We start from the raw sequence: 12021 nt of genomic DNA on the forward strand, positions 1-12021 counted from the left end.
TCACACTGAGAAGAAGCGATAAGAAGGGTCCTCTGAGACACATTGTGGGTCACAGTGTCCACACGGGGACTGGGGGGGAAAAAAATGGGGGCAGTGGAGTCAAAAGTAGAAAAAGATGGAAGAAGGGGTAGAGGGACAGATGGAGATTCGGGCAGGGGTGGGAAACTGTCGGCCTCCCACTAGACAGTTCTCTGTAATTAATGTAAATAATGTAATTCTGTGGACTCACGTGTTCCAAAGGCTGGTCCTGTGTGCCTGTCAGACCACATTCAGAATGAATACAACACACATCACTGACTTGAAGCACGATGATTGTCAAGGAAAGTTTTTGTGCAAGGTCTCACTTCAACGAGAAATAGGCAAACCATATAGGCATGCACGTATGTCCCTGGTTTACGGGACACAGTGATGGAAAAGGCAAATCTTTAGCATCATTACAGCTGAAAAGAAGCAGATAGTTTATTTGTGAAAAGTTTACATGTTTTACCTGCCTTGAATGTATTAAAGGTTCAAATCACAACACCAAACGAAGAAGGACAGAGACACAGAGGAAGTGCAAAATATAATATAATGTATGTTTTCAATAATTCAGTATAGCTCGCAAAGGAGGTTATAAAAATTTAACTGGCCCTTGATAGGAAAAAGGTTCTCCCGCACGTCTGCTGTAGGGGGATGTTTCAGGAGAGAAATGGGAAATGAAGCACTCAAAGCAATTTGAGTAAAGAGAAAGAAATAGGAGAGTGGGGCATTTCAAAGTAGTCTTCTCCATCTAAGAGAGAAAGGGAGTTAGGTAGAGTCAGGTGTGATGAGTCGCTTCAGCTGAAAGTCAGAAAACTGACGGAGTTAGAGCAGAGAGAGAGGAAATGAAGAGGTGATAACGGGAAATGAGCAAGAAGAGAAAGAATTGCTAATGCAGAGAGTGATCGAAAGGGCAATGTATGAGAAGAGAAAGGAGCAGAGGGATAAACCTTCCAGGGGTTTGTGTTCAGAAAAGTGTAACACGGCGCTGATCCACTTCTGCCTGTGGGAGTTTTATTTAGGAGGTGAAGACAGATAATGTTTAGCTGTTGGTATTTCGCTCCCTCTTTTCTTCTCTCCACACAGTGGGAATGAAGCAGGCTGAGTTATCTGTCTGGTCCTGGAGGGTTGTATCACACACACACACAAACGTGCACACCACAGTTAATATCATACAGATGCCCGGCCAGATTAATGTTATTTTGTCCTCTGCTCAGCTCCGGTATATTTACCTGGGGCGTCCACTGCTTTATAACAGCTGTGATAATGACACATACCCGCAAACTATAACTGTAGAATATAACCATTTTGCGTATATATGTGGCTGCAGGATAGGATTCAACAACCGCATGACAAGAGTGTGACTCAACAAACAACAAAAATCTTCTGACAAGAGAGATGCTGCAGATGTCTTTATCCACCGACAGCAAAGTGTGATCCAGACTTTCAAAGACTTTTAGAATAAACGAAAAGTGTGTCCCTCATTGTGTGTGACAGAGGAGACTGTAGATGAGATGAAGTTTCTCTGTGTCTGATGTGTATAACAGACTCGGTGCATATGCATGTAAGTGATAGTAGATTTTCTCTTTTTTGCAATCTTTGATGCTATATCCAAGAATTTGATGTTTTGAACACAGAATCTGTGATTTGTTTTTTTGTATACGCTCGAAACCTCTACCACGTTTCTCAGCAAACTGCCTCAATTTTGCATCGGGCGCTGGAGGGAATGTTAATAGCCTCCTCCTTGTGTTTTCCTTCCTGGAGCGTTTGCATTGGCAGGCTCGGTGCACAAGGTGAAGAATGGCTCTTGTCCTTGAGCAGCATCATCAAGCTCTCAGAAGAAAATGAATGGAAAAAAATATGTCAATCACATGCAGGAAAAAGGAATAGGAAGAAAGATGAAGATTGACAGAGAGGCAGGCGTAGGCAGGACACTGCTTGAATTGCAGAAAGACCCTGTCAGTTCTGCAGAAATGTGTTCGAGCAGCACCACAGGCTGGCTTATACTTTCAATTAGGGACGTCATTAAATATTTTGTTCAGTTTGTGCTGTCTTTGGGTAGCTGCATGGACAGCAGCGTTAAGATGCTTGACAGTGTTGGATCAGCTGTTGTTGTGGGTAAACACTGTGATTCTGCATAAAAACACAAACACAGATTCCACCATCACAAATTAAATGCAATGATCAAGTGGCCTGTCGGTGCGAGACATTCAGAAAATGTTTCCAAGCAAGACGACAATCAGGATTTTCAGCAGACCTTTGTTTTGTGTGTCTGTGAAGCGTGTGTGAGTGTGTAGTTTCCCACATAAAGATACAATCCTTCATTTGAACTGGAACACTAAATGTAAACAGAGAGATGACAGCAGACGAGGAAACTCAAACTAAACTCAGTCTACTGTATTTGCGTGTGAGTCTGTGAGCGTGTGTCAGATTGGGTTCCTATGGTAACTGACTAGAGATAGCAGCAGTTCAGTATGTGTTATCGCTCCTCTGTGTTTAGTCAAGAAGAAGAGTTGGATGAGAAAAAGAAAAGAGACCACAGAGAGAAAAAGTACAAGGCAGAAATGAAATGAAAGTTTGATAAGGAGCAAAGAAAAGAATAGTTTTTTTTTCTTTGATGACAGCAGGAGATTGACTGCTTCCCCTCTCCTCATTATTTTGTGTTGTTGTTGTGTGTGTGTGTGTGTGTGTGTGTGTGTGTGTGTGTGTGTGTGTATAGCCTGCACTGACACAGAGCTTCACAGTCTGGCTGCCAGACTGAAGGACTGGTTCGGAGTTCTCCACCTCGATGCCAACAGAGATCTCAAATCCTCTGACAGCTTCGATTCTGCCACTGGACGTGAGTACATCCCCCCCGCAATATCTATGTGTGTGTGTGTGTATGAGTGTCTGCGCCTGTGTGTGAGTTCAGCCCTTTCCCGTTGAACGGTCCTGCTTCTCAGCTGTCATGTAGGCTGGCAGTGATGTCGACAGCGACCCCGCTCTGTTCTCTGTAATGTCAACATGCCTGAACACATCTCAGTGTGACATGGACGTGTTCCTTAGTTTCAAAACTGTTCACATCAATGAGGTTTTTTCTGTCTCTGTTTTTCTATTTATTCTTCTTTCGTCCTCTAGACTTTGACACCAGCATCTTGCCGATCTGTAAGGACTCACTGGGCTGGATGTTCAACAAGCTGGACATGAACTTCGACCTCCTGCTGGACCAATCAGAGCTGAGCGCTATCTACCTGGACAAGTATGAGCTGTGCATGAAGCCCCTCTTCAACTCGTGCGACTCCTTCAAGGACGGCAAGCTGTCAAACAACGAGTGGTGTTACTGCTTCCAGAAACCTGAGGGTGAGGGAGGGGAGGCAGGGGATGAGGGTTAAAAACTGTTTTTTGTTACTTAACTGCTAATTTAACCTGAATGTTATATCGCACTAAAACAGGTAAGAAATCTTTTCTTTGATGCAGGTTTTCAATCATTGATGAAGTGACTGAAAACAAGCTGATAACTGAAAAATGTGACATTTTAATATAATATTTTGGTGTTTGGTTGGTCGAAAGACTGACGGGTATGTGGTCGGTATATGAGGGTTTTATATTTTTTAATGCAATTAACTCTTTTTCCATTTCCAGGAGAGGAGCTAGCCAATCTGTTTTTTCCCCTGATTAGTCATGTTCAATGTCACTAAACCCACGTGTCGGGAACCAATGAGTTCAGTGCATGTCATAAAAGCACAAAAGAAAAGGTGCAGCACCAAGGTCTATACTGCCAAAATAAAGAAATTAGCACAATCACCCAGGTTTAATGTTTGTGTCAATGCTGATTGGACCGGAGCCGATAAAAACCTGTTTTTGTGTCCCCTGTAGAGTGATTAGATCATGGAGTGATTGGCGATTGTATCCATTCCCAGTGGAGACAAAAGCCAGATTTTAGTAGGGGTTTTTTTGACCAGTTGAATAGGAAACTAAAAAAAGCACTTTTTATTAAAATATTTTGTATGTTACCCTGTTGCAGGTCTGCCTTGCCAAACTGAAAAGAGCAGGATCCAGAATCAGAGTCGAAGGAAGAGCCTCATAGGTCAGTTAATGGCATTTAATGCTAACAATAACACACACACACACACACACAAGCGACAAATTGTGTCCCTTTTCACTTGACTCACACAGGCAAAAAAACACACATACAATAAAACACATCCTGACATTTTGTACACGTGTCGTTTCGTCCCTACGGGCAGAACATTCAGTGATCCAGCTCACAACAACAGCAGGAAAAAAAGCTTGAAAAATGAGCTCAGACTGGGTCAAATGAAGGTAACACAAAATTGGTGTGTGTGTGTGCGTGTGTGTGTGCGTGTGCGTGTGCCTGTGCCTGTACGTGTTCTATTGAAAGTGACTGCTTAACCTTAAACAGGATGTATGGTTTTGCCTTTCAAGCTTCGAAGCAGTAATTGATTGTTGATCTCCCTCTGTGAACACGCAAATTTGGTTGCAACCACAGGACTCATACAGTACATGTCACCTCTGCTGACCTGGCATCAGATTTTACCAATTTAACTATGTCGGTTTGATCTTCCCAGAGCTTTCTGTCTCATCTCATCACTGCCTCCTTTTCATTCCCTTTCTCCCTTTGATTCTAGGCTCTTATATTCCTCGCTGTACCGAGGAGGGCTACTTCAAACCAACCCAGTGCCATGGCAGCACCGGCCAGTGTTGGTGTGTGGACAAATATGGCAACGAGATCGCTGGCTCCAGAAAACAGGGCAACCCCAACTGCGGTATAAAACCACAACACACACACACAAAGGGAGCACAACAATACGTGCAAACACCCACGAATAATTCATTTCAGCAACACTGAGGTTTGGCTGTGTTGTGTTTGCCCAAATTGGATCCCAATAACTGTCTTTCAGAGTCAGAGCTCTGATTCTTTTCTCTCGCTTTGTTATCTGTGGAAGACGAGAATCAAGTTTGCTCTACTGCTTCGCTCGGTATCTCTCCCCGTCTTTATCTGTGCTGGCTTCTATGCAACAGTGATCATTTAAGAAATAGATAACATTAGGCCTGCCTCTGGAAAGAGTCTGGCTGGTTCACCATCAGTCATATGTCTGATTCTATCTGCCTCAGATATTTAGCACGTGTAGCTTTGATAAAAGACCAGCGTCTTACAAGTAGGAGAATCTGTCATGCTTGTCAGCAGAGAGCAGTGTCAGAAGATTTGTAATAAATATGAATTTGGAGCAGTGTCTGAGTTGCACCTTGTGGAAGAGAATAAACAGTTGAACTGCTGTTGATGTTGCATTCAGACTAAACCCTTGTCAACGCTACTGCAGGAAGTTTTTTGAACTGATATTTTCTCATGCATTGAAATTTATAATCTTCATCCACATGCCTTCATTAACAAAATATCTCTGTCCAGAGGAGGATGCAAAAACTACTAGAAACACATAAATAAGCATGCCGGGCCAGTAGATGGCTATAAATTCTCCATCAAAGATCTGTCAAATGCCACATGGAACATGACAATGCTCAGTGAGATTATTCTCCTGTCAACTGTCACGTTTCCACCATGGCTAGTCTTGTTTCTGGCGAATGCTCATTACGAAAAGCAAAAACTGGCGAGTGACATCCTTGTTTCCTTAAGGCTGAATGGTGACATGTGCGCACGGACACAGAGAGCATTGGAAAAAATCTCTGTTTTAGTGACTTAAAACACTGAGGGAAAAGTTTGTTTTGCAAAATATCTGCATTAGTGTGGACAGGGCAACAAGAGTGTCATGTTAAAGTTCACCAGAAAACAGTGGAACTTCAGTGGGAATGTTCAAAAAGTCAATGATGGGATTTAATAGTTGGAAAAAAAGGAACAATAATTAGCAAGAATGAATCCAGGGAGACATACTGATTACCAATCAAACAGCCGACTCAAAGTCATAGATTACGCCCTGCTCGAATGCCAGTCTAGTCCAAAGCCAGTAATTGCAGCTTCCAGTATTGATGAGGTGTCTCTCTGGCCATCACACACACACACACACACACAAACACACACACACACACTGTCTGACAGCAGCAGCTCTTTGTCTCCGGTCTAACAAGCTCATGTGTAACTCTGAGTGGCCTCCGGCTGCAGCGGGTTGGACGTCTCCCATTTGGCCCTGCACAGAGCAAACAGGTAGCAATGCACTGCGCTCTCCACTGACTTGTCCATAAGACATCAAACTGATTTTAACACTGTGAGTGCCACTCAACCAGAGCACACTTACACCCAGGTGTAAACAGGTTATTTTGAACAGAAGGATTTCAGGGTCCAGGTTTCAGAAAATGCTGGATGCAGCAGCAGAGTAAACGACTCCTGTTTGGTCAGGAGCTGCACCAGATTCAAGATTAATGCAAGAAAAAAAAACAGATTTATTTATTACCATGTATAACTTAATGAATCTGGGCTGAGCCAGACACCACTAAGACAGCTACTTAATCAACCACTTGAATCTGTGTTATGTTGTGTGAGGTTTGAGAGACAGGAGTTTTGCCAACCACAGGTCATCATAATTAAATATGTATTTACGCATGACATGGGCAATTCAGCTGAGAATCTGCGTGTGTTTTGCAACCTAGCAACCTAAAATAAAATATGCCTTAAATAAACAAGAAATAATTATCGCCATTCCATTTATCCTGCCAATTAGAGGTATGGAAGCTCCCCAGGAAGTGGGCTCGTGTTCTGTGCATGTTGCAGCAACTGCGCTCTCCTCCCCACACCTCTCTGGTGTGATTGTATAACATGTCAAAATCCCTAGGCCGTTAATATTAAACATGACGTGTGTGAAGCTGATAAGATGAACGGTTCTCGAGCTATGCGAGCCACATACAGACAGAAAAAGACATCTGGAATTAGTAGATAGATTTGTCCAGTATTGAGCTTAAAATTCAGACATACAGAAACTCTCATGATCAACCAAACTAGCAGCATAGAGTGCAACCACAAGCTGCCGTACACTACCTGTTTTTATGGGATGGAATCACACACTGTACAAGCTGTAATACTCAGAGATCTTTTTTTCTATGATTTTGCAAACTTCCCCACAGACGAGGACCAGGAGACATCAGGGGATTTTGGCAGTGGCGGAGCAGTCATCCTCCTCGACGACCAGGAGGAGGAGCCATCACCAAGTGCCCGGAGCCGGCAGAAGAAGAGACGGGGCCGCATCCACCCCAGAGGCGCCATCTGGGACGACGAGGACGAGGAAGACGACAAGGATGACGAGGTTGGCTACGTTTGGTAGCTCCGCTTCATTTTACTCTGCCATCAGCCCGACCAGGAAACTCCGTTAACTCAGCACAGATCTGAAGCCATTCCAATGTCTCCTCCTCCTCCTCCTGTTACCTTGGCAGCAGTCCATCGTTTGGCTCCTGAACTTGCTCCTTTAATGCCCATCCCTTATTCAAATCTCTCTCTTGGGTGAAACTCATCCAACCTCTTCCTTTTCAAGTGTTTCCTCAGACAGAAAACAGAGAGCCTATTAGATTTCATCAACAACTGTCAAGCCCCGTGTTAGATTCTGTCCACGTTCTGCTTCTACCTTCCCCCAAACCCGTCATCTTTAACCTCTTCTAACAAGGACTCTTCTCTGTTCTCTCTATTACTCTCTCTATCTCCTTTAACCTCTTCTATCGCTCCTCCTTCTATCTCTGTATGCCCATGTCAGGGCCTCTGGTCAGTCTGTGAGGCCACATATATCAGCTGATGTATTGGATGTAAATATGTTTCCTCCAGGAAAGGCCAGAAGGGGGATTTCTTTCCCTGCTCCCCCAACAGCAGTCCATTCTTCTCGAGTGTTCATTAATGTTTCCACAATTCAATGCCCCCCCCCCATCTCTCCCCCTCTGTTATTTCATGGAGGATTGTAAATTATTTAATCGTTGATCCTGAATGTCCAAGAAAGCCCGGGAAGCAATGAGATTAATGATGTATTGTCGTTGTTGTTGCATGTTCCTCATCGTGTTTCTGTAAAAGAGAGATTCCCTGGCCAGGTCTAGCTCTATGCATCTCAAACAGAAAGTGATGCCTCTTTGGCTGCTACAATACTTTGTTGCTATGTTGATGCTGTCTAGTGTCTCTTTGGTTCTTCTCCCAATCTCAGGAGGTAGGAAGTTGCATTGCAGAGGGATAGCGGCGTAGAAAAAGCGAACTGCAAGGCCTACAGTCCAAAATCTGCAGCATCTCAGCCATCTATACTTTTACTGAGCGGTCAGTTGGGGCTGCTGAGGCTGTTTGACTGTGCATGGACACTAGAGGAAAAAAAAAGCTGCTCCTGAGCTGGGAGGACACATGAAGTCGGGCGAGCAGAGGAGAGGCTCTGTTCTGCCTCCCAACATCGGATATGTTCAGTAATTTGAAATTGAAATCTCCACCATGTCAACTAAGTGAACTTTTATTTGTAACTTTGAAAATTTAAGTAAAGTGGCACTTTGGGTGTCTTTTGAACCTTACAGCTCTGTGTCCATGTGTCTGCTGTTCCACTGTTCCACCACCTCTCGTATTTCATATTATTTTGCCAAACCATGATTTAATGAAAACACGTCTTTTCCTCACTTCTAAACCACAAACACATTTATATGAGTTTCCAGTGCTTTGGGTTTTATTTTTTCTGTAGCTCAGATGTCTCTGCAATAGAGCAGTCAAAGCCCTCCATCAATTCTGACCTTTTCCAACCTTGAGAACGCAGCCTCCCCAGTCAAAAGCAGATTTAAATGGTCGCTGCAAAAACTTCCCTTATCATTTGCCTTTGAGAGAGCAGACTCACAAAGCAAGCAGGGCAAGCAAAAGAACATGAAAAGCTTAATGAGTGTTTTTGTAAAATCTCTGGCTAATGGGACAGCTGACCCCATTGGCTTGAAACGGCGCGCTCAGCACTTTGAAAACACACTGTAACAACAACCAGACGTGAGGACAGCTAAATCCTCTGGTTGGAAACAGCCTAATAAGCAGGACACAGCACCCTCTGTCAGACACAATAGACGACGGGTTTAACTATGTGCATTAAATTAGGCCAAAATGTGGAGGGAGATGTATAATCACCCAATTCTGCAGCGTCTTCTGCTGTCCTCAGGCTTCATGACAAAAGCTGTAAAGAAAATGCCTCATTTGTTCGTCTCAATTCTGCTGCTCTTTCCTGCATCTACATTATTCTTAGTCCCATAATGCCTTGTGTGAATTATGGGTGTGACTTTTGCTTATTTCACTGCATCTTCAAGGTTTAGCATAATCCTACAGGTGTCATTCCTTTTATTATTTTCCCATTTTCTCTTCTCTTCCATGAGAAATGACTTCAAAAGTGCAAAATGGCTGCAACCGAATGTGGGATATTTAGGCTTCATTTTTGTACAACAGAAGGAAGTGGAGATGCATATACCGGTTGACAGATGTAGATTTTATCACCACCTATGGGCCGGCTTTCCTAGCATTTATAGTGGGGTTTTTTCTCATCTGGACAAAGATAGTTTGTAAAACAAAGGTGATGTGAGGAACAGAGGGGAAAATATCGTGCAGTTTGGTTCATGTCCCATCTGCTAACATGGAGTAGGCAGAGTTTATGACCTATGCTAAAGCCAGCCGTCAGGTGCCAGTCAAGATTATTTTTCTTAACTTTTGGTTAGCTGTCATGTCATCCATCTTTATTTACAATCTTTTTGGTTTGTAGCTACAAAATAAGTAAATTGGAACAATGTGCTACTGTATGTTATTTCAAGGACACTTCTTCAGGTCGTCCTCTCATCCTTCAACAGTAGGAGGCAGAGGTGTAACTGGCTGTGTTCCCACATTATTTACCTCCCCAAAATCTCTTTTCTTTCTTACTTTCTTACTTAGCATACTCCCAACTTAAAGCAATAACCAGAAGTCACGTTCATTTTACACACAAGGCTATCATGGGCAAGTAATGAGGATATATTCAAATAATCACAAGCCCAAAATATTCACATTTTTAATCACATGGCAGTTCATTTCGCCTCCTAACCACAAAACACATTTATCACACACCAGCGCTCATTTTCAACCCTCACTGGCTTCACAAACACACACACACACACAGTCTCATTATTGTTAATCCTGGAGTGAGTTCTATCTTTATCTCAGTAAGGAAGTTGTGTGGTTGTGTTATATCCTCGGGGCACTTTATTCCTCTCTTTCATGTCTTTATTGGCTGCATTTTCACTGTCTACAGACTGATTCTCTGTCATGTAAATCCCTCCACTGCTCTGAGAGGGGGGTCTTTAAGCAGTTGGTTATTTTGATGGGGAGAATAAATAAATGGTTTTATATAGTTTGTCAATTACCATCATATGATGATGTTTCAGTTATTATGTAGTTATAAGGTCTCAGTTGTTAGTACTCTAATTTCCTCTACAGAGGAGGTTGGTGTTTCATCTGCGTTTGTTTGTTAGTTATCAGGATTACTTTAAAACTGCTCTGCCCATTTCCATGAAATTGTGCGGAGGGTTGGGGCATGACCTCCAGAAGAATCAGGAATACAATTTTGGAGCGAATCTGGATAAACCTTTTCAAGCATCCTTCTTGTGTTAATTTAGATCACTGGCAAATCACCCAATCATACAACCTCTCACTTTGACAACACACACACGGTGAGGCACAGAACTGTGTGGTACACTCTAGGCAGGTCGCAAGCATATCACAGGGCACCAGCTTCCTATTCACCATATAAACATTAAAGTGATGTCAACCCCCTCATGTAATTCTGTGTTTGCCAAGCTACTCTGTAAATAAACCTTGTGTCTATGGTGATTGTCAATCACATGACTGATCAATGGCCTGAGAATAAGCAAACAAGAAACATTGGAGACACTACCATAATTTCACATCCTATATACTATAAACGGTTAACTTGCACTGCATCATCTTGATATCAAGTTTAGACCACAGGACAGGTTGCACATGGAGTCGGCTCATAGCCTCATTCCGCACACCCACCATGTATCTGGGCCATGTTCCATGATTGCCACTTTAGTGGGTGAAAAGTCCAAGTGACTCTCCATAGTCCTCAGGGTCTAGAGCACTGCTGTTTTTTTAGATAGTTTTCATTCTAGCTGTGTGATCAAGGACCGACTTAGACCTGCTGCCACAAGGGAGTGCAATTAACTACCTGACAGAATAAAAAATCCAGTGCTGCACCAAAGCCCGAGGACCAGATTTTGAGGATCATGGCTCTAAACCCTGCCTTTGTAATTAGGAGAGACATTGTAATAAATAGGGATCATCTCTCCCTAATCTGTCACAGCCCACCACTTCCACTCACGCTCTCGTTCATGCGTGGCTGCCACTGTACCAGCCTGCAGCTTCTGAAGCATCTGAGCAGATCAGACCCCTCGTGCCCCCAGTTGGAGGTTTTACGGATCAGTCGCTCTCGATGTGGTAACACACAAATTTAGAGCGAGATCAAACTGCTGTCGTCAACTCTCTGCCAGTGAAGTCCCTCCGATAGCACACAATTGCTGGGTGTAGCCCTCTGCTACATAAATGAAACAGGAAACAATTCATAAGCAGTTCCAGTGGATTCACTCCTGGCGACAGCGATAAAATAAATTGGAACTTTCAGGTGAGCAGTCAGGCGAGACCAACCTCATTAGAAGGAGTGTCACATTACCTTCACTCAACAAATGTATTTACATATTAAGGTCTTTGAATGACTTTTGTTATTAACTGATTGCTGTGACTGTATATTTTAATTCTTTAATGCTATTGTGTCCCCCTGAGACAAATCCATTCATTTTCATGCAACGCAGCTGAATCTGTAAACACAGTGCTTGACACCAGTGCCCTCTGCTGGAGTGATATCGGCTCTGAGTTGATGAAACTACGGCTGCTTCCCTGGGATTTCAAATGACAAACATTGTCTTCGGGGACGCCCAGGTGCCTCATGGGTTTAAGACGCTTATCGTGATTTTGCAAATTGTCATTTTTATTTTTTTGCTTATTTTAACCCAAATAAAAAAACACATTCC

At 43.1% G+C, this 12021-nt stretch overlaps 1 protein-coding gene across 2 annotated transcripts in view; it reads left to right on the plus strand.

Moving 5' to 3' along the window:
- The window catches only part of spock1 (SPARC (osteonectin), cwcv and kazal like domains proteoglycan 1), a 91327-nt gene extending 82834 nt beyond the window's left edge, over positions 1-8493 (plus strand). For both annotated transcript variants that reach the window (XM_069531567.1, XM_069531568.1), the window contains exons 8-12: positions 2738-2857; positions 3136-3357; positions 4022-4084; positions 4647-4784; positions 7090-8493. In XM_069531567.1, the coding sequence (XP_069387668.1) occupies positions 2738-2857; positions 3136-3357; positions 4022-4084; positions 4647-4784; positions 7090-7286 (740 nt within the window). In that variant the 3' untranslated portion in view covers positions 7287-8493. The remainder of the gene's footprint in view (positions 1-2737; positions 2858-3135; positions 3358-4021; positions 4085-4646; positions 4785-7089) is intronic.
- The last annotated feature ends 3528 nt before the right edge of the window (positions 8494-12021 follow it).

This window comes from Paralichthys olivaceus, chromosome 9 (genome assembly GCF_024713975.1).
Source record: "Paralichthys olivaceus isolate ysfri-2021 chromosome 9, ASM2471397v2, whole genome shotgun sequence".
NCBI classification, from domain to species: Eukaryota; Metazoa; Chordata; class Actinopteri; order Pleuronectiformes; family Paralichthyidae; genus Paralichthys; species Paralichthys olivaceus.